General features: G+C 52.5%; 2 protein-coding genes across 10 annotated transcripts; one reads left to right on the top strand and one right to left on the bottom strand.

Moving 5' to 3' along the window:
- Positions 1 to 2,401: 2,401 nt before the first annotated feature.
- On the bottom strand, positions 2,402 to 7,307 carry ART5 (ADP-ribosyltransferase 5). Of its 6 annotated transcripts, none has more exons than XM_033205679.1 (5): positions 7,051 to 7,307; positions 5,695 to 6,323; positions 3,534 to 4,263; positions 2,897 to 2,929; positions 2,402 to 2,689 (listed from the first exon to the last, which is right to left on the bottom strand). In XM_033205679.1, the coding sequence occupies exons 2-5, from the start codon at positions 5,749 to 5,751 to the stop codon at positions 2,634 to 2,636; spliced, it is 876 nt and encodes a 291-aa protein (XP_033061570.1). In that variant the 5' UTR covers positions 5,752 to 6,323; positions 7,051 to 7,307; the 3' UTR covers positions 2,402 to 2,633. The 6 variants fall into 6 exon arrangements, with proteins under 6 accessions (XP_033061570.1, XP_033061569.1, XP_033061571.1 ...); XM_033205678.1 differs by lacking the exon at positions 7,051 to 7,307 and having other exon boundaries at positions 2,408 to 2,689; positions 5,695 to 5,845; positions 6,084 to 6,639; XM_033205680.1 differs by lacking the exon at positions 7,051 to 7,307 and having other exon boundaries at positions 2,408 to 2,689; positions 5,695 to 5,753; positions 6,084 to 6,639.
- A 1,256-nt stretch (positions 7,308 to 8,563) lies between these two features.
- ART1 (ADP-ribosyltransferase 1) lies at positions 8,564 to 21,410 on the top strand. Of its 4 annotated transcripts, none has more exons than XM_033205676.1 (6): positions 8,590 to 8,659; positions 12,574 to 12,741; positions 16,227 to 16,341; positions 16,640 to 17,420; positions 18,418 to 18,459; positions 21,086 to 21,410. In XM_033205676.1, exons 3-6 carry the CDS (start codon positions 16,279 to 16,281, stop codon positions 21,181 to 21,183), a joined length of 984 nt encoding a protein of 327 aa, XP_033061567.1. In that variant the 5' UTR covers positions 8,590 to 8,659; positions 12,574 to 12,741; positions 16,227 to 16,278; the 3' UTR covers positions 21,184 to 21,410. The 4 variants fall into 4 exon arrangements, with proteins under 4 accessions (XP_033061564.1, XP_033061567.1, XP_033061566.1 ...); XM_033205675.1 differs by having other exon boundaries at positions 16,206 to 16,341; XM_033205673.1 differs by lacking the exon at positions 12,574 to 12,741 and having other exon boundaries at positions 8,564 to 8,659.
- Positions 21,411 to 21,848: the final 438 nt, after the last annotated feature.

Below are 21,848 nucleotides of genomic sequence, written 5' to 3'. Positions count from 1 at the left end.
CTCTTGTCTTCCCATTCCAGGCCAATCCTGGGGCAGGGGCTGTGCCTGGGAAGGAACAGCATGGATCCTACTGCCTTCGCATCATCAAGGCCCTGGTACAGCGCTACATAGAGACCGCCCGGCGTGAATTTGAGGAGACCCAGCAGAAAGGTTCGTCGCCCACCTCCAAGCCCTCCCCATTCCTCTTCCTTGCTCAGCTGGGATAAAGGCCCCATACCCAGAGTCACGTCCTCATTCCTGCATAATATGTGGCCCCATCCTGCCCTGTCCTTGGAAGGGCAACCTGCACAGCATGGCCCCTTGCACTCCATCACCCTCTGACCCATCCGGGCATTCATCCCACTCATTTCATGTAACTGCTCATTCCTGCCTTCAGGTGCATTCAGTTCTTCTCCCATTTACTTCCTTACCCAGTCACTCATCCACCTCTTTCACTCACTCACTTACTGACTCATTCCACCAACATTCATCACTATGGCTTCTTTCGTTCCAGGCCCTGTCTTGGAGGGAGGGACGGGGCAGGGACACATGGGAAGCTTTCAGACTGGTGAGGAAGAGAAACCATCACACTGGGCATTAAGTGCAGCTAAGAGAGATGCAAATTGCTATTGGTGCCTGAAGGGAGAAGGAGCCCGTCATTTTCAGAGGCTCCTAAGAAGGCAGAAGGATAGGGTAGCAGAATGGACAAAGTGGGGAGGGATCTGAACTGGGCCCTGAAGGATGGGGTGAGCTGGCTGGCCATGGACTGGGGAGAGGGCAGGCGGGTGGACGCATGAATGTCTACCCGGTAACAGCTGTCCCCATGGCTTGTCATCCTTCTCTGACCCCCAGACCTCCCTTCTTTCCAGGTCCTCAGCTCCTCCCTCCCCACCCGATCGGATTCACCTGTCCCAGTTTCACCCACCCACCTGACCCCTAACCCACACACCCGTTCCTCACTTCTTCCAGTTCTCCCTCAGGAACTCCAGATAGGACAACCCCTGGGATTCTGTAAAGGGTAAAAGGAGTACAGGGCAGGCTCATCCTCTGAAAGGCCCCTCGGTACTCCACCTCCTCTAGACCTGGGCAACAGACTCACAGAGCTGACCAAGACCATATCTCGACTGCAAAGCGAAGTAGCCTGTGTGCAGTGAACTCTGGCGGAGGGAGGCACACCCCGGCCTCCTGACAGTGCCAGCATCCTCAGTCACTGCATCACCTGAGTGCACAACAGCTTCCAGAACCTGGGGCCTCCCATCCCTGAGACCCTAGAGCTGACAGGGCCTGGGATTGTGGGGACCCAGGAATCATCAGGAACTGGGCTTCAGGGCAGTGGAGGGGTGAGGACTCTGGCTTCTGGAGAGTCTGGCCCCCGCTCCCCAGCTCATGTGCTAGTGCATAGGGAGCAGGAAGCAGAGGGGGCTGGGGACCTGCCCCAGGGGGAGGATTCGGGGACTGAGGGGAGGTCCTGATACAGTGGAAGGCTCCCTTCTTCTGCTGCTGAGGGTGGTAGCCTAGGAGGGTAAGGGTGGGGGGCCCCTTGGGAGGAGCCTGCGCTGCTTTTCTTGCTTCAGTAAAGTTTCTGTTCTGGATGTGAGAGGCCTCCGGGCTGTGTGAGAATCTCTGTCTCCTGATGTTTCGAGGTCCTCGCCCTTCTTTCCCCTGAAATGGACCCTTGTGGGAGCAGGACAGAGAGAAATGACTTGCTCTGTGGTCCCAAGTGTCTTGGGCTTAGGATCCTACTTTGAGTTTCCTCAGATCTTTCATGGACAGAGTTCTGGACCAGGAGGCAGGAGGCTGGGGAGATGGGAGGTCGGGGTTCAATGGGAACCCTCTGACCAGTTGCTTCCTTCCTTGTCTTTGCACTCCTCACCTCACAAGTGGGGCTGAGGAATCACCTGCCTGCTTTCCTGCCTTCATGGTTGTCGTGAGGACCCTCTAGCTGTTCTAGCTTCTGGATTTGCAAGTTAGAGTGTGACACGAGTCTGCACAGGAGACTGTGTCTAGGAGTGACCAAGAAGTTACTATTATTATTTTTGAGACAGAGCCTCGCTCTGTCACCCAGGCTGGAGTGCAGTGGTGTGATCTTGGCTCGCTACAAGCTCCGTCTCATGGGTTCACTCCATTCTCCTGCCTCCGCCTCCGGAGTAGCTGGGACTACAGGCGTCTGCCACCACACCCAGCTAATTTTTTTGTATTTTTAGTAGAGACACGGTTTCACCGTATTAGCCAGACTGGTCTCAATCTCCTGATCTCCTGATCCGCCCACCTCGGCCTCCCAAAGTGCTGGGATTACAAGTGTGAGCCACCATGCCTGGCCCCAGGAAGTGATTTTTTTAGTCCCTCAGTCAGTCCCTCAGCCTAGCAAGGCCAGAGTGGGGCAGATGGTCTAGTCTCATGGAATAAACCAATCATAAAATTCCATGTCTCCACACTGCAATACCTTTTAATCAAGTGGCTACCTCAATAAAATTCCGTGTCTCCACACTGCAACACCGTTCAATCAAGTGGCTGCCTCAGTACTTCCCTTGCTTGTCCCGGGAAGTCCCCACCACATAGCAGAGTTCCCTCAGCCCTGCCATGGCCTCCCCAGCCCCACATCCTGGTTGGGGAGAAGGCTGCTAGGGCTGGGTCTGGAAGCACGTTCTTGCTTCTCAAGGCTGTTGGAGGCGCCTCTTCTTCATATGAAGGTCACGCGTTCCCAGGGCTCCTAAGTGGCAGATGTTGGACTTTCGGGGCCCAATCCCTGAGAGCTGGAACTCCCCAGGGGCCGAGAGCAGGGTCTTCCAGGGGGGCAGAGAGGAGGCCCCCTCAGATTGTGACTGGCTGCATCCCTGCTGGAGGGAGAAGAAAAGGAAGGGGTCAGCAGGGTGAGTGGGAGTCAAAGCAGCTGAGGGAGGATGGAAGAGCGACTCACCTGGTGCAGACACACAGCCCCGCCTCTTCTCCCCTGCAACAGACAGCAGAGTGAGGCCTCCATGTCGACAGACTCACACCCAAACTGCCCTGCCCATCAGGCCCTGGCAGGGCCGTTTCCCCTCTCAATCTATCTTTCCCGTCACCTAAAGGGAAACTTCTGACTTCCCTTCCTCCTCTGTCCTCCAAGAAGTTTTTCCAGATTGCGTTTCCATCCCTCTTCCCACCCAAGACCCAGTCACTCTTCCATCTGTCCCTGCCTCAGCACTTGGGAGTGGCACATACATGCCCTATCAGCCTCATCAAGCCCAGGGCCCTCTGAGACCTGAAGCAGTCCCCCTGGCTCTTTCTGCTGCTTGCTGATCTCCTTAACTAGGTTATTTTGGTCTATTAGACTGTGTAGCAGATGGACCCTTTTGAGGACATATAGAATCATCTGAGAATGTTCACAAATCTGGAAAACACTTATAGGACCCAAAAAACCCGAGTCACAGATGACATTAACTCCAGCTGACTTCCAGCCCTCAATTCGCCTTTAACCAAGTAGGTCTCCCGAAGGCCCTGGGGATTATTGTGTAGGGACATTCTGGCTTATTTCACCCACACTGCCAGTCCTGCTTCCTCCATGCACAGCTCACCACCCAGATAGGCGCAGTTAAAGTGGCTGCAGGTCTGATTATAGCTCCAGAGAGTCACCAGGCTCTGGGCTCCATCCTGAGAGAATCTGGTGACCAAGAAGACTTCATGGGGGGGAATCAGCACCTCGTGCTCCTTGGGAAAGACAGAGAAGGCCTGGATAGGGGCCCCAAAGCAAGTCATTAGATAGAAGAGGGTGGCATTACCAAATCTGCGGGCCACTGCCTTCTCCAGGGAGCTGGAGGCAAACTGGCCTAAGCGGACAGAGTCCCGCAGCCTTTTGGGTTCAAAGCGAAGGCTGCCCACACCTCGGAACACCACCTCCCCAGGCCCCGTGCTGCAGCCCCCACTGCCTCGCAGCAGCTGCAGGGCCCGGATCAGGTAGAAATGCAGGGCCTTGAAGGGAAAGTGCCTCATGTAGAGCTCCCGGGAGCCTCCGCCTGTCCGCACAGCCTGATTCAACTCCCAGTACAAGGTGTTGGATGAGTTGGTGTAGACCATAACAGCTATTCCATTCTGGGCTTTGAAGCCGGGGGGTAAGGTGAGCCCTCGATGCCTGTCCTCCCAGGCCTCCTGGGCTGCCTCCCAGGATTCCTGCAGCAGGGCATGGTGGGCCATTTCCGCCTTTAGCAGGGGGGCTGCCTTCTCTTCCATCTCCTCTGCACAACCCACATAGGCATCGTCAAAGGTGTCTGGAGCCAGGCCCAGGGGCAGGATGGGAACAGCCTGGGCCTGTGGAGGAAGGAAGAGAGGTGCCACACCGAAAAGAGCATAAGTTGAGAGCACTGGACATGGGTCCTGGGGGCAAACCCATCCAGAAACACAGAATCTCATTTCTATCCCCAAATATCAGGCATACGCAATTTGGCAAGGACCCAATAAGAGGCTTAAATAGCACAGGCACTGGAGTCAGACAGACATGGGCTGAAATCTTTTTTTTTTTTTTTTGAGACAGAGTCTTGCTCTGTCGCCCAGGCTGGAGTTCAGTGGTGAGATCTCGGCTCACTGCAAGCTCCGCCTCCCAGGTTGGAGTGATTCTCCCACCTCAGCCTCCCAAGTAACTGGGATTACCTGTGCATGCCATCATGGTTGGCTAATTTGTTTTTGTTTTTGTTTTTTTGAGACGAAGTCTCACTCTGTTGCCTAGGCTGGAGTACAATGGCACGATCTTGGCTCACTGCAACCCTGCCTTGGGTTCAAGCAATTCTCCTGTCTCAGCCTCCTGAGTAGCTAGGATTACAGGTGTGCAATACCACACCCAGCTAATTTTTTGTATTTTTGGTAGATACGGGGTTTCACCATGTAGGTCAGGCTGGTCTCGAACTCCTGACCTCAAGTAATCCACCAGCCTCAGCCTCCCAAAGTGCTGGGATTACAGGCGTGAGCCACCGCGCCCAGCCTGAAATCTTGACTTTACCACCTGTTAGCTGTGAGATCTTGGGCAAGTGTCATAACTTTTCTGGACTTGAGGATACTTCCAACCTCACAGTTATTATGAAGACAGCATAAAGAGCATTACTTCTGTACAACCTAAAAGGGGTCATCCTGTCATTAGAAAGGTTCCTGCGGTTGGTGGGAGGTGGGGCTAGATGACTACCAAGCACTTTTCTGGCTGTAAGATCTAGCAAGCAGGTGATGTGCAAATACTACACACAGCAAGTGTCCAGCTACCTGACCCCCAGCCCCATTCTCCTCAGGCTCTCTTTCCCTCTCATCTAGCAGGAAGCCCTTGCAGGTAGGTGCTCAGCCACCACACCAAATCACTGTCAGCTCTGAGACGCCTGCGTCCTCCCCTGCTCTGTACCCACATTTGGGGTAGGGGTGGTGGGGAGGCCAAGCCTTGGTTGGGAGAGGCTGCCAGGACTGCAGCACACAGGTAACCCAAGGAGGCTTTGCCGGACTGTGCCTGCGCTGGGAGATGAGAGGTGGGGAGGAGAATGTTGGAGGCATCCAGAGAGGAATGGAGGTGGGGGTTCTAGGAGACAGAATGGGAACCTGGGGCTCCCTGCAGAGATGGAGGTTCCTGAGAGGAAGAGAGTTAAGAGTGGAATCCTAGGGAAGAGTCCCTGGGAGAGGGCTGTGAGGAGTCAGCCCCCAGTCCACTTCCTCAGGGTCTGCCCCCCAATGTCCCCCTTGGGGACAGGAGATGGTTCCTGGAGTTACCTGCCAGGTGTGGAGGCCGAGGTAGCCGAGGGCCACCATCAATGACGCCAGTGCCATACCTGGAGGAGACGTGAGGGCCAGGGGTCCGGGTGAGGGCGGGACCAGTGGCGCTGGAGTCCTGGTTTCGAGGGGCTCGAGGGAGATCTGGACCCTGTCTCCAGGCGCGCGGGATCCGGAGTCCAGGATTAGGGCCCTGGCGGGGCGTGGGCGGGGCCGGGGGCGTGGGCGGGGCCTGGAGTTTATTGTCCGGCCCCCGCTCCGAGTCTCCACTCCAGATTCCCGACGCCCCTTCCTCAGAGTCTCCAGTCCGGGGACTTTTCTGAGACAGTAAAAGCGGGGCCGCAGTTTGGCTCCGCCAGAGAGGAGAGGGCCGGGGGCGGAGGACCCACCTGAAGGTTGCTGAGGCCGCGAGCGGGAGGTAGCGCCGAGGGCTCGGGCGGGGACTGCGCTGTCCCCAGAGTCCGGCTGAAAGCAAGGTTCCCGAGGCTAGCTAGAGCCCCCGCGCTGGTAACCCGACACCCCTTTCCCAGCGCCACACGCGGGGCCGGGAGCGGCCGCGGCAGGGCAGGGGCTGAGAGGCAACTCCCCTTCTCCAGGACTGCGGGGTCTTTCTGCGGGACCCTCTTTGGCTGTGAGGGGGAAGAAGCTTGTGAGGCTTGGCCTCTCCCTCAGGCGGGCCCTGACCCGGTCGGCCCCTGGCCCCCAGACGACCAGGCCAGGGGGCCCCGCGGAGGTCCCGCCAGCCAAAAGGTCGCCCCTGGAGCACTCTGAATTGCAGAGTTTGCATTTGGCCCACACCTTGGGCCAGGTGCTCCAGCATCTGAGCAGCGCCCACTCCCTCCCTGCTCTGGGCCCTCTCCCCGTACCCCTTCAGTGGGGTTGGGCCAGAGACAGAGCCCTTGGTCGCAAATCCACAGGATCCAGGCTCGCCCCTCCCCCAGACCGCTTTCGGGGCCGCTCAGACTCAGGTGACCCATGTTTGTAGACACTGGCCTTTCCCCCACCTCCTCTGGGCTTATCTATAAATAACCTGGCTCTGAGTTTTGGATGCCGCGTCAGAGGCCATGGGGGAAGGGGCCAGCGGAGGAATTCGTAGCTCAGGGAAGAGCTCCCCAGCAGCCTGAGCCAGGAGGAGGGGGGATGTCACCCCTCCTTCCCCCAGCGGCCGGAGGGTCGCTGAAAGCTAGGATTTCTGAGGGTTCCGAAAGCTAGGATTTGGAAATGCTGCCTGCTGGAGCAGAGGTAGGCACGAAAGGTTAGAGCTACCCAAAGGACTCCATCATGGTCTGGCTCATTAATTTCCCCCATCCCTGTCCCCTCATCCCCTCAGACTGTCAAATAAAAAGTTTCCTCCACCTAGAATACTGCTGTCTCCCAGAATCCTTTCTGTAGACCAAACAGGAAGACATACTGTGGGTCCAGTAGTGGAGGAGGGTGGGGAGGGAGGTGCTTCTAAGTGCTTGTTAGAAAAACAGCTCCAGACAGGGCGCGGTTACTCACTCCTGTCATCCTAGCACTTTGGGAGGCTGAGGCGGGAGGATCACGAGGTTAGGAGTTCGAGACCTGCCTGGCCAACATGGTGAAACCCCGTCTCTACTAAAAATACAAAAATTAGCCGGGCATGGTGGCGGGTACCTGTAATCCCAGCTACTCGGGAGGCTGAGTCAGGAGAATCGCTTAAAACCAGAAGGTGGAGATGGCAGTGAGCTGAGATGGAGCCACTGCACTCCAGCCTGGGCGAAATGCCAAAAAGAAAGAGAGAGATAGAGAGAAAGAAAGAGAAAGAAGTTGCCTGGGCTAAAGGCGAAACAAGAAAGAGAGAGAAAGAGAAAGAAAGAGAAAGAAAGAGAAGTTGCCTACATATCCTGCCTGCCCCGCTCTCTGGAGGAAGCTGAGTGTTTGCAGTTGCTTGAAGAGAAGATACTACCTGGGGACAGCTTGGCCTGCTGGGACAGCCCCTGAGACCAGATCTACTGGGATCACTGCTTTGTCCCTCTCCACTCTCTGGCTTTGGGGGATTGCTTCTCCCATCCCAGGACCTAGAACCCAAAATAAGGCCCCAAGAGATGGACTCAAATCTAGTCACTGGGGGCCAGGCACGGTGGCTCACACCTGTAATCCCAGCACTTTGGGAGGCTGAGGCGGGCAGATCCCGAGGTCAAGAGATTGAGACCATCCTGGCCAACATGGTGAAACCCCATCTCTATTAAAAATACAAAAATTAGCCTGGCATGGTAGCGGGTGCCTGTAGTGCCAGCTACTCAGGAGGCTGAGGCAGGAGAATTGCTTGAACCCAGGAGGCAGAGGTTGCAGTGAGCCGAGATTGCACCACTGCACTCCAGCCTGGCGACAGAGCGAGACTCCGCCTCAAAAAATAAAAATAAAAAATAAAATAAAAAACAAAAAAACAACAAAAAAAATCCATTCATTGGCAGGGATCCTAAGTGTAGCAGAAAAAAGTCCTCTAAGATCACCTGGCGAGTCAGAGCTGGAACTGGGACCCAGAATCCAGCCTCCTTAGTTTGAATCTCTCCTGGCACCTTAGCTAAGTCTCAGTGTTCACGTGAAAGGTACAAAATCTAAGGAGATGCTCTCTGAAGCTGAGGTGCTGAAGCTTCCTCCTCTCTTCCTCCTCCTTGACTGACCAGAGTACAGGACCATAGCCAGTGAGGAGGCAGTTGTCTCAACCTGGATCCCTAGTGCTTCAGTCCACCTCCTAGCTGGCTTCAGAGATTCTCTTTTTTGTAGGACGAACACTGGGCAGGTCAGACTGAGCAGAGGCTGGTGTTCCTGAGCCCTGAGGAGACATCCAGAAATAGATGGGGGAGTGTCGTGTTTCTGAGCAGCTGTGTGGGGGAGGTGCAAGGGGTGGGGATTGACAATATCAAAAAGAAACTTGTCCTCCCCTCTCCTGGTGGCCATGGTGGAGACCAGCAGCAGCTTCCCCACCCAGGACAAGGCCTAGGTAAGGAGTGCACCACTCTCTTCCTGGGTGCTGGGCAGGAAAAGTGGTTTTGAGGTGAAGTTTGGGAGATGAATGGTGGAATTTTGGGAGTCATGAGAACAAGTTTCCAGGAAACTTTGATGAAGTTTGGGATACCTCGGAAGGTTGGGGGCCATGGGAAGTTTGAGATTCCTGTGGGGAGATTTGGGGTCACATTCCCAGAAGGGTATGTTCAGCAAGGGCCTGGATGAGGAACTGATGAAAGAATGGCCCCAAGAGGGATGAGAGGGAGGACAGAACGGCAACTCCCTTGGGCTAGAAAAGGAATTACTCAGCATCCCCAGCTCTTTGGGCCCATGCCCACCCCATCCCTCCGGCTCCCACTACATCTCCCCTGACACTGGTCACCAAGGCCAGCCACCCACCTGCTCTGCAGTGGTCTACGCTGTTAGCTGAGCTGAGAAGGTTCCTCAGACTCTCAGCAAACATGCTGAGGCCTACCCAGTGCCTGGTCTTGGCATACATGCTCCCTCAAGGAATTTACTGGCCAGGAGAGGAGCCAGGCACATATAAGGGCAGCACAGTGTGATAAGGACAGTGACAGAGGACAGCACTGGGTGATATGGGAGCCCAGAGGAGTCAGAGGGCTTCCTGGAGGAGGTGACTCCCCGGGTTAAGCCTTGAAGAGTGGGTAGCCAGGAGAAGGGTGTCCCAAGGAGAGGGGACAATGTGTGCAGAACCACAGGGAGGGTAACCATGGAGTCCCACCTGCGACTTTGTTCTGCACTACAGAAGCCAAGCAGGAGTGGCAGGTGCGAGCTGCAGAGGGTGTAGAGGGCCAGGATAAGGATGTTGGCCTCTGTTTTGAGGGTATGGAGGGATGTTTTGTTTGTTTGTCTGTTTGTTTGCTTTTTTTTCTAGATGTGTTCTTATCTCATCCCTCATAATTTTTGTCTCTGCATTTTTCCTCTATATTTTGAGATATTTCTTCCAGTCAGTTTTGGCACAGAGGGCTTTTAAGCACATAAGGAACATGAGCAGGTTAGAAACATCGCTCTCCCTGGGCAGGCACGTTAGTGGGGCTGACTGTGGAGGGGAGATCAGCGAGGAGGCACGGGCAAGCCTGAGCCAGGGCAGGGAGTGCGAATGTTGAAGGGAAGGAGAATCTAGGATGGACCCCTATCTCACCCAGCGTTAGTTTGCAACTATGTGAATGTTTGACGAATGATTGACTGAATGGACACCCAGGGACCATCATGGATGACTGGGTGAATAATGGGGATGGTTTATCATGTGAGACTTGCCATGGCAAATTAACAGGAGCCACCCTGAGCTAGATTAAGCCTAAAGAGGATTTTATCACAAGGATACCATGGTATCTCATGGAACCCAAGGACCAGATGCAAAGAGACTCTAGAAAGCCAAGGAGGAGTGCGGCTCCACCTGACCTCTGGCTTCAACCATCAAGCAGCTCGCCCTCTGCCTTTCAGCCTTACTCTTTCCCTTGCTCTGGGGATCTCATCTCTTCCCTGATTTCAATCACCTGTGACTCTCATGTCTCCTTGATTGTCCATTCTGCTACCTCTTGGACATCTGCTTCAGGGAGTTCACATTTCCCAAAGTGAACTCACCATTTCCCCTCCAAACCTGATCATTAATTCAATACATTTTTATTGAGCATCTGCTTTGTAATGGGACTACAATAATGAGCAAAATGAGCTTTTCAAGTCTCCTCTGGTACAACATTGTGCCTACAGTAACAATAAGGCATTGTGAACTTAAACATGTGTGAAGAGGGTACATCTCACATTTAATGTTCTTGCTACATGAAAACCAAAACCAAAACAAAAGTAAATAAAACTAAAAACAGGCCAGGTGCGGTGGCTCATGCCTGTAATCCCAGCACTTTGGGAGGCTGAGGTGGGTGGATCACCTGAGGTTGGGCGTTCAAGACCAGCCTGACCAACATGGAGAAACCCCATTTCTACTAAAAATGTAAAATTAGCCAGGCATGATGGCGCGTGCCTGTAATCGCAACTACTTGGGAGACTGAGACAGGAGAATTGCTTGAACCCAGGAGGCAAAGTTTGCAGTGAGCCGAGATCACGCCATTGCACTCCAGCCCGGGCAACAAGAGCAAAACTCTGTCTCAAACAAAACAAAACAAAACAAAGCAAAACAAACAAACAAACAAAAAACCACAAGGCTGGGTGCGGTGGCTCACACTTGTAATCCCAGCACTTTGAAAGGCCTAGGTGGATGGATCACCCGAGGTCAGGAGTTCGAGACCAGCCTGGTCTAGTCAACATGGCGAAATCCCTTCTCAACTAAATACAAAAATCAGCTGGCGTGGTTGTGGGCACCTGTAGTACCAGCTACTCGGCAAGCTGAGGTGGGAGAATCGCTTGATTCTCAGGAGGCAGAGGTTGAAGTGAGATGAGATCGTGCCACTGCACTCCAGCCTGGGCGACAGAGTGAGACCCTGTCTCAAAATAAATAAATAAATATATATATATATAAAATAAATAAAATGAAAATAAAGGGATACACAGAAACTTGGAGGTGATGAACATGTTTATTCCCTTGATTGTGGTAATGGTAACATGAGTGTATACTTAGTTCCAAACTCACCAAATTGTATATATTAATTATGTGCAGTTTTTTGTATACCAATTATACTTCAATGAGGCTGAAACAAAAAAAAGTAAAGTTTCACAGGGCTGTGTTGGAGCAGGACACTCTGTAGTCATGTAAGAATGGTGGAAGAAGATGGGCAATAAAAGGGGGGTTCTTTTTTTTTTAAGTCTACTCTACTTCTCCTCTGTGTTTCTAGTTTAAAGAATGGAAACCTGGGTGTCATCCTTGATTTTTCCCTTTCTCACGGAACATCAAGTCTTGTAAATTCTATCTCCTAACTCTGTCTGTCCTCACTGCCATTCTCTTAGGTCCTCTGATTCCATGTCCTCAGTCTGCCTTCAAGCCTCTCCTCCCCGCAAGCCTCTGATCTATCTTGTTTACTGTAGAGCAGATGCAGACAGAAACCGAGTTGCAGAGACGCAATGAGAGATACAGCTGGCCCAGTGGGCTTTTGTTGCATAACCATTTTGCCGTGTGCCACAAAATCTCAGTGGCAAACAAACATTTACTCCTGGCCGGGCGCGGTGGCTCAAGCCTATGATCCCAGCACTTTGGGAGGCCGAGATGGGCAGATCACGAGGTCAGGAGATCGAGACCATCCTGGCTAACACAGTGAAACCCCATTTCTACTAAAAATACAAAAAAATTAGCTGGGCGTGGTGGTGGGCACCTGTAGTCCCAGCTATTCGGGAGGCTGAGGCAGGAGAATGGTGTAAACCCGGGAGGGGGAACTTGCAGTGAGCTGAGATCGGGCCACTGACCTCCAGCCTGGGTGACAGAGCGAGACTCCGTCTCAAAAAAAAACAAAACAACAAAAAAAAACATTTACTCCCAGGCTCATGGTCTTCGGGTTGACGGCCAGTGGCTTATCTAAACTGGACTTGGTTGGGCAGCTCTGCTCAGGCCGCTGGTCTGGCTCAGCTGGGGTCTTCCTCGCTCTGGGCCGGGCCCAGGCCTGTTCCTCATGTGTTCATTCTGGGGGTCCAGACTAAAAAAGAATCTTCCAAAGAAAAGACTCTCAGTTTCCTTCCCCCAAAAGCAGACCCATAGACAAGTACATGGGTGCAGTGAGCTTCTTTATAAAGTGATCCCAAGAAATACAAGTCAGGGAATGGCAAAGTCAGATAGAGAAGAGAAAAGCAGCCAATTAAAAGCCTATTACCACTGATCAACTAGTCCCACCGGGGACCCTCTATGGGACGGGAAGTCTGACTTCCAGACCTCATTGGTTGAAGGCTGTCCTTGGGAACATTAAATCCCCTATACTTTTGGCCTGCCCTGTGCTTGCAAAAAAACAGGCTCCCAGGGTGATGAAGCAAATGTGACACAGAAAAACGTGAGCCCTAGAAGTGGGAGGCTGACAGCCTGCGTGAGAACGATCCACTGCGCCTGTATGTGGACTCGAAGGCGGTGTCCGGGAAGATGGGCTTCTTCCCGAAGATGGGCTGAGGAAACCACAGGGTCAGGTACACTCTCTTTTACCCTGAATCCTTAGATCAACTCGCAGGAAGGCCTCTGATTGGCCTTCTTGGGTCATGTGTCCATCCATGAGCCAATCACAATGGTCAAGGCCTTAGGGCACCAGTCCTGGGGCATGTGTTCCTCTCTTGGGGTGCATAGAGTGAGAAAAAGCCCCACCTGAGCCCATGACTGGATTCTACACACAGGAAAGTGAGCAACTAGTAACACCAGCTCTAGCCTCCTTGGTGAACTTCAAGAGACCACAGACAAGAACTCAAGTCTTTTTTTTTTTTTTGAGACAGAGTTTCACTCCTGTCGCCCAGGCTGGAGAGCAATGGTGCGATCTCCGCTCACTGCAATCTCCGCCTCCCAAGTTCAAGAGATTCTCCGGCCTCAGCTTCCGCACAACACCATGCCCAGCTAATTTTTTTCATTTTTAGTAGAGACGAGGTTTCACTATGTTGGCCAGTCTGGTTTCAAACTCCTGACCTCAGGTGATCCACCCGCCTTGGCCTCCCAAAGTGCTGGAATTAGAGGGGTGAGCCACCGCGCCCGGCCCAGGTAAGTGGGTTTTCATAGCTCACTGCAGCCTTAACCTCCTGGACTCAAGCAATCCTCCTACCTTCAGCCTGCCAAGTTGTTGGGACTACAGATATGCACCACCACACCTGTAGCCTGGCGTATGTATGTATGTATGTATGTATGTATGTATTTTAATTTTTGAGACGGAGTCTCACTCTGTCGCCCAGGCTGGAGTGCAATGGCGCGATCTTGGCTCACTGCAACCTTTGCCTCCTGGGTTCAAGCTATTCTCCTGCCTCAGCCTCCCGAGTAGCTGGGATTACAGGCACCTGCCATCATGCCCAGTTAATTTTTGTATTTTTGTAGAGATGGGGTTTCACTACGTTGGCCAGGCTGGTCTTGAACTCCTGACCCCAGGTGATACGCCCACCTTGGCCTCCCAAAGTTGCCCGGACGTATTTTTTTATTTTTAGTAGCGATGGTGTCTCACTATGTTGCCCAGGCTGGTTTCAAACTCCTGGGCTCAAGTAATCCTCCCGCCTCAGTCTCCCAAAGTGCTGGGATTACAGGCTGGAGCCACCATGCCACCATGCTTGGCTGTTGTTCATAATTTTATCCTTAGTACCTGACGTGCTACAGATGCTAGACAAAAAAAAAAAAAAAATTGTTGAATAAATGAGTAAGCAGCTTTTGAAGGGGAGAAGATAATGAGCTCCATTTTGGACATGTGGAATTTGGTAAAAACTACTCCTAACTCCATTGCCCAGAGAAGCTCATACTTCACATTTAAATTGTGTATTGGCAATTACAGGATCTTAGATTTGAAGATTATAGACACATAGAATCCCAGTGTCTTAGAGTCACTGAACTATCCAAACTTAGGTCTCCCCAGAGCCAGAGATGATAAAGCAGCGACACTTAACCTAAATGAGACTGGGGGCAGAAGCATAACCACCCTGATATTTATGTAACATTTGTTTGAAGGCGCATATATTCATTTTCTAAAGGGAGGTTTCAGCTTTTATCAGATTCCAAAAGATAAAGGCCCATTGACTATATTACCATTTGTGTACAGAAAGAAAACAGAGGCTGGAAGCTTTGACTCATGCCTGTAATCCCAGCATGCTGGGAGGCCAAGGTGGGTGGATCGCTTGAGCCCAGAAATTCGAGATCAGCCTGGGCAACATGGCAAAACCCCATCTCTACAAAAAATATAAAAATAAGCCAGGCATCGTGTTGTGTGCCTGTAGACCCAGCTACTCGGGAGGCTGAGGTAGGAGGATCAATTGAGCTCAGAAGGTCAAGGCTGAAGTGAGCTATGATCATGCCACTGCACTCCAGCCTGGGCAACAGAGCAAGACCCTGCCTCAAACAAACAAAAAAAGTAGATACCATTTTGCCTACCAGTTAAATGGAAATTAAAAAGAGATCAATCATATTCAGCACTGGCAAAGATGTGGAATAAAGGGCACTCTCATCCATTGTTGGTGGGGTGGCAGTTTCTATCAAAATAAAAAATATTCATATTCTTTAAATCTCATTTTACTTCTCAAAATCTTTCCTATAAAAACATGCACACAAGTAGACAAGGATTTATATACCTAAATATTCACTGTAGTATTATGTATAATATTTTAAAATTAGGAAAAAAAACCTAAGTGTTCATAAGTATGAAATGGTTAATTATGGTTTATACCGTGAGATAAACCAAGCTGCCATTATGTGAGCAAGGGAGATATGTATGTACTGACATGGAAGGAAGTTCATGGTATTTTTTTCCCGAGGAAGAAAGGTAATAAAGTGTGTATGTGTAAGCATGTTTCCTTTTAGTTCTTAAAAAAGTGACAATGGGGCCAGCGCGGTGGCTCACGCCTGTGATCCCAGCACTTTGGGAGGCCAAGGTGGGCGGATCACCTGAGGTCAGGAGTTCGAGACCATCCTGGCCAGCATGGTGAAACCCTGTCTCTACTAAGAATACCAAAATTAGCTGGGCGTGGAGGCAGGCACTTGTAGTCCCAGCTACTCCAGAGGCTGAGGCAAAAGAATCACTTGGACTCGGGAGGTGGAGGTTGCAGTGAGCCAACATCACGCCACTGCACTCCAGCCTGGGCAACAGAGTGAGACTTGGTCTCAGAAAAAAAGAAAAAAGAAAAGAAAAGAAAAAAAAAGGAAACTGCCAGTTTCAATCCAGACCCAATGCCTGGACACCCTCTTCTTGGAGCCACTTCAGGCACTCCACCTGTCCCCCAACAGGGAGGGTGTGGAAGGCTTGTGGTTCATGCTGCTTGCTTTGGGGAAACCATTATCCTCTGTCCTCTTCTGCTTTTCTGATCCCCTCTTTCCCCAGCACCCGGGGTTTATATCTGTCCCCCCCGGAAGCATGGAAGGCTCATTCCACAAGAGGACTGCAGGGAGTGGGGGCAACCAGTGGACCAAGCCCTGCTCTAAGTCTGTCCCTGGAGTCCTGCTAAGGCCCCACCAGCTGAACACTCCTGGATCTGCCCCTGTCCCAACCCCACAACCCCTGTGATGTGAAGCCCAGCTCTCTCACCATGGCTGTCAAGTCCCTTCATGACTGGCCCATCTTCCCAACGTTCCTACCCTGCGAGCTCTGCCAGCCTAGATGACATGTCTTTCCCTCTTTACATCCTCAGTTCCCACCTCCAATACATTTGCTTTTTCCATTCTTGCTGCACAAAAGTCCTTTCCCACCCCAAACACCAGTCTTTTATCTCCTAGTCTCCACTTGCTGACATTTTAGTCTCTTGTTCATCCTGCAAGACCCTGTTCACGTCACTCCTGCATGTTCCTTCCAGCGAGAAAGGTCCTCTCTCTTCTGAGAAGGTCCTCTCTCTTCTGAGCCTCCACGTCTGTCTTGTGACTCTCAGTGCCAAGCACTAGGAATGGCACAGACTAAGTGTCGATTCATGTTTATTAAACTATACAGATTAACGCTGCAATTTTCCAGATGAAGAAACTGAGACTCAAAGAGAGACAGCAACTGGCCCAGGGTCACCAGCATGCAGATGCCTGCTATGATGTCTCTGCTTCTTGTGTCTGTGGGCCTCATGGAAGCACTTCAGGTATGGGCATCCCCCACTGTTCCCACCCCAGCAGGGAACTGAGCCATCAGCTTCTTCTGAACCCTGGAAGGAGAGAGGAAAGAATGCCTGACGCTTCCCTTGGGGATCACTCAGCCCAAGGGGACAGCCCTAGATGCTAGTCTTGGGGAAATTACAGCCAGAGGTTCCCAATCCCCTTCCCCACCAGGTGTGTTTGGGGCCCTTCCTGCCTTTCTCAGTGGAGGGGAGAGCTGGATGGCAGGGGACTCATTCTCCCAGGGGCCTATCCTCTCAGTCCCTGCTGCTCCTGCCCCCTCAGGCCCAGAGCCACCCCATCACACGACGAGACCTCTTCTCTCAAGAGATGCCGCTGGACATGGCCCTGGCTTCCTTTGATGACCAGTACGCTGGCTGTGCTGCTGCCATGACAGCTGCTCTTCCAGATCTCAACCACACGGAGTTCCAGGCCAACAAGGTGTATGCAGACGGCTGGACACTGGCAAGCAGCCAATGGCAGGAGCGCCAGGCCTGGGGGCCGGAGTGGAGTCTCAGCCCTACTCGTCCACCTCCGCCACCCCTGGGCTTCCGCGATGAGCATGGGGTGGCCCTCCTGGCCTACACAGCCAACAGCCCCCTGCACAAGGAGTTCAATGCAGCCGTGCGTGAGGCAGGTCGCTCCCGGGCCCACTACCTCTATCACTTCTCCTTCAAGACACTCCATTTCCTGCTGACCGAGGCCCTGCAGCTCCTGGGCAGGGGCCAGCGTCCGCCCCGGTGCCACCAGGTGTTCCGAGGTGTGCATGGCCTGCACTTCCGGCCAGCAGGGCCTGGGGCCACTGTGAGGCTGGGGGGCTTTGCTTCCGCCTCCCTGAAGAATGTTGCAGCCCAGCAGTTTGGTGAGGACACCTTCTTTGGCATCTGGACCTGCCTCGGGGCCCCTATCAAGGGCTACTCCTTCTTCCCTGGAGAGGAAGAGGTGCTGATCCCCCCCTTCGAGACCTTCCAAGTGATCAATGCCAGCAGACCGGCCCAGGGCCCTGCCCGCATCTACCTCCAGGCCCTGGGCAAGCGCAGCACCTACAACTGCGAGTACATCAAAGGTAGGATGGCAAGCGCCAGTCAGCACCTGTGCAGAAGGTGGGCCTTCCATATCCACCAGGGACTTTGGCAAACCCAAGCCCCTATCTCCTGTGTCCCAGCGATACATAAATACAACCAGTCATATCCACCAGCTCCCAACCCCTTCCATCTAAGGGGAGACATAACCTTTGGAGGGGTGCACTTACTGCCCTTGAAGGGATCTAAGCCATAGTTGGCCACTTGCCTGCTGGGTGGCTGGAAAGGTTTCCTGGCCAAGGGAAGGGTCTCTGGCCATTTGGGCAGGCAAGCAGGCCTGGTCGGGCTTTTCTCCTGGTCAGAGGCTGGAAGGGAATTATTTTCCAGCCAGATTATTGACACCTAGATAGCTGTTGCCAGAAATGAGTAGGGGCCCCAACCTCAGTTTCTGAGAAGAGTGCATTTATGAGCTGGAAGAGGAATTCTGTGCTGGGTCGGGTGGTGGGGGCAGGGAGACAGCAGCCGGGTGCTGTGCCCCTAAGGTCACACTCATGCTGTGGTCGGGAAGTGGTGGATGCTCCTCCTGTCCATGTCCTCAGCACAGGCCAGAAGAAGAACCACGGGGATGGGCCCAGGTTCTTAATTTCTGAAGGGCTAAGGACTTCACTTCCTATCTTGGACAGCAACAGGAGCATGCATGAGTTGACATAAGGTGAGGAGGGCATGCAAAGAACACAAACTAGTCTGGGGCGAGGCATGGAAGAGGGAGAGGTGAGTGTGGCAGGAAGGCAAAGTTACAGGCCCAGGGAGCAGGAGTGCCCCAGAGTAGACCCTGGCTTTGATGGCTCACTCCCTTCTGGCCCTGTTTCTCATGGGTCGAGACAAACCTAGTCAAGGATGTCCACCATGAAAGAGCAGAATTAGGGGGAAATGTACCAACTTCTCCTAGAACAAGTCAGGGATGGACCACCAGGGCTCTGAGGTCCCTTTCCATCCTGAGAGCTCCTGAGCCTTTCATTCTTTACTGTTTCTTTTCTATAGACAAGAAGTGCAAGTCTGGGCCTTGCCATCTGGATAATTCAGGTAAGGACTGCAGGCACCTGTGGGACTCAGTTCATCCCTGGCCCCATCACCTGGATCTTTTTTTTTTTTTTTTTTTGAGACGGAGTTTTCACTCTTGTTGCCCAGGCTGGAGTGCAATGGCACGATTTCAGCTCACTGCAGCCTCCACTTCCCAGGTTCAAGCCATTCTCCTGCCTCAGCCTCTTGATTACAGTTGGGATTACAGGCGCATGCCACCACGCCTGGCTAATTTTTTGTATTTTTAGTAGAGACCACAGCCTGAGCTGGACCTTAGGGGCACAGCACCCAACTGCTGTCTCCCTGCCCACCATGTTGGCCAGGCTGGCCTCGAACTCCTGACCTCAGGGGATCCATCCACCTTGGCCTCCCAAAGTGCTGGGATTACAGACGTGAGCCACCGTGCCCGGCCCACCTGGATCTTTTATAAGGAAACAACCTCATTAATAATAATCATAAAAAAAGTACACTCACTGAAGTGGCACCTTGGGGGTTGCCAGCCTTAGCCAGGAGATGAGTGTGTGGGAGAGCAGATGGTTGGGGGAGCAGAGACACCTGCTCTCCAGCCTGGGTCTGCCTGTGCTTTGCAGGAAAAGGCCACTGATCAGGCCCCTGAGAGATTCAGGCTGCAGTGAAGTGAGGGACGGAAGGGCTGCTCTCCACAAAGTCTTCCTTTGGTCCTTCTCTGCCTCCCAGTGCAGAACCCACTGTCTCTGTTACTGCCCTCAGGGCTCCCTCAAACCCACCTTTGAAGGCCATGAGGTCAAGCTTTGGGTGCTGGAGGCCTGGGCTCTAGTCCAGGCTCTGCTCTTTCTCTATGACCAACCCATTCTTTCTCTGTGCCTCAGTTTCTTGGTGTGTATAATAAGCAAATTGGACCAGATGATCTCCAGCTGTGACTCTTCTCTTCCCTCAGACACTTGGTGTGCCAAGGCCTACCCAGGCCACCATGTCTCTAGGTGGGAATGGGCCATTTCCAGGGAAGAAACAGCAGCTCCTCCCCAAGCCTTTAGAACTCCTCTGTCCTTCAGAACTCTGTGAGTGGGCAGGAAGGACCCCCCAGCTTCCTCTGATCCACTCCAGCACAAAATCATGCCATTCATTCTCACCACACCCCAATGGTACGGTCATCACCCCTGTTCTGCAGATGACAGTACCAAGGTACAAAGGCGCAAAGAGAAGCCAGGTGCGGTGGCTCACGCCTGTAATCCCAGCACTTTGGGAGGCCAAGATGGGTGGATCACCTGCGGTCAGGAGTTCGAGACCAGCCTGACCAACATGGAGGAACCCCATCTCTACTAAAAATACAAAATTAGTTGGGCATGGTGGTGCATGCCTGTAATCCCAGCTACTTGGGAGGCTGAGGCAGGAGAATCTCTTGAACCTAGGAGGCAGAGGTTGCTGTGAGCCAAGATTGTGCCATTGCACTCCAGCCTGGGCAACAAGAGTGAAACTCTGTCCCCAAACAAAACAAAACAAAAACATCAAAGGTGCTAAGAGGAGAAGCAACCAGCCCTGTGCCACCCAGCTACTAAGAAGTGGAGTCCAGAGAGCCTGGCTCTAGAGCCAAACTTTGAACCACCACACCAGGATGGTTTCCATCCCTCCCCAGACATCATTCCATCCCACCCCATCCCATCCCATCCCATCCCATCCCATCCATCCCATCCCATCCCATCCCATCCCATCTCATCCTATCCCATCCCATCTCATCTTTACTGCACAGTAATCTATGGGAAGGAGGCAGAACAGGAGGCATTACCCACTTTATATGGTCAAGTGAGACCCAGAGACAAATTATTTGCTCAAGGTGACAGTGAGTTCATGGCAGAGCCAGGACCAGAAGCCAAGTTTCCAGCCTCCCAGGTATCTTTGAGTTTTGATGATATAATTCCAGTAACTGGAAAAGTTTAGGATTTCTCCTCCTAGTCCACCCTGCACCTCTCCTACCAGGGTTTGGGCAAAGGAGCCAAGTTCAGCCACAGTAGATCCCACTCTGATCTTAAATCCATGTTACATCCCACTCTGAAGTACCTTATTTGTGGCAATAGAAAGCAGTTAAGTTAGACACAATGACCTCTGGAAGAGACACTGGGACTCTAATTGGTCTCCTCGTCTCTGTCTACCTTCCTAAATTCTTTATTAAAAAAATTTTTTTTTCACTCTGTCACCCAGGTTGGAGTGCAGTGGCACCACTACGGCTCACTGTAGCCTCAAACTCTTGGGCTCAAGTGATCCCCCCACCTCAGTCTCCCAAGTAGCTTGGACTACAGATATATGCCACCACGCCTGGCTACTTTTTGTATTTTTTGTAGAGAAGAGGTCTCCCTATGTTGCCCAGGCTGCCTAAAATTTTTTAAAGCAGTCAAATTTAGCAGTGGAGGCATTGTACATCAACTTTAGTGACACTAGTGTTAGTAAGTTCTGATAACCCATTACCATTGGACTAGCTCCTCCCTAAACTTGATCTTTATCTCTGTTGCCTGTGGCAATTTTGTATATCAGTCTGTCCAGCTCACTCTGCCAATCTCTCCACCTTGTATCTGTGTGTCCCCACTTTGCTCCTGTGCTCCTAAATACCTCTTTTTCTCTCTCTCTCCCAAAACCTCTCTGCCTGTTTTCCCTGCAGCCATGGGTGAGAGCCCCCTCTCTGCAGTTTGGTCTCTGCTGCTGCTGCTCTGGTTCCTCGTGGTGAGGGCCTTTCCAGACAGTCCAGGCCTCCTTTGATGCATGAGACACGGGACAGCCTCACCTGCTGCCTCTGCCCATCCTGAGGATGTTGGCAATGTGTGCTTTCAGTGTAACCAAGATTCCTGGCAACCCCATCTGCAGGGAACTCTGGGACCTTCTCTGGTAGCTGCCAGACCTGCTGGTGGAGAAACAGGAGACAATTTGGGGACTGAACCTTACCCAGGGCTCTAGGAGTGAGACTCTGAATAAAGAGTTGGGCCGGCGATGTGGGGGGTACTTCAAGACAGGCAGCAACTCACTTGGAGATAGAAAGACTTCAGCTGATTTGGGGGGTGACTGGAGAGGAAAGCACTTCGCAGTGATACCTGTTGGTGTTACTCAGATGCTTCACATGTCCATCTGGAAAGCTCCTGTTCACTCCTCCAGGAAGCCTTCTGTGGCCTCTCCCACCCAGCTGGGGTAGTGACCCTGCCTCTCTGCTTCCACAGAGCCCTGAATGCTTCCATATACCACATGTCCATGTCTGTCTGCCATGTCAGACGGCGAGCTTCCTGAGGGAAGGGACTGGGTCAGAGGCACAGAGGTAGTGCCAGGAAATGTGTGAAACTCAGAAAGGAACAAATACCTGTGAATGGCTGGTCCCTGCACTGCCCCTGCCTTGGACACTGTCAAGCTCTCAGTGTCCGAGTGTGAGAATGGGG

The sequence above is a fragment of the Trachypithecus francoisi genome, unplaced genomic scaffold, assembly GCF_009764315.1.
Source record: "Trachypithecus francoisi isolate TF-2019V2 unplaced genomic scaffold, Tfra_2.0 Lachesis_group8, whole genome shotgun sequence".
In the NCBI taxonomy this organism is placed as follows: Eukaryota; Metazoa; Chordata; class Mammalia; order Primates; family Cercopithecidae; genus Trachypithecus; species Trachypithecus francoisi.
Note: the sequence above shows the minus strand (reverse complement) of the source record. Positions and strands in the feature narration are given on the sequence as shown.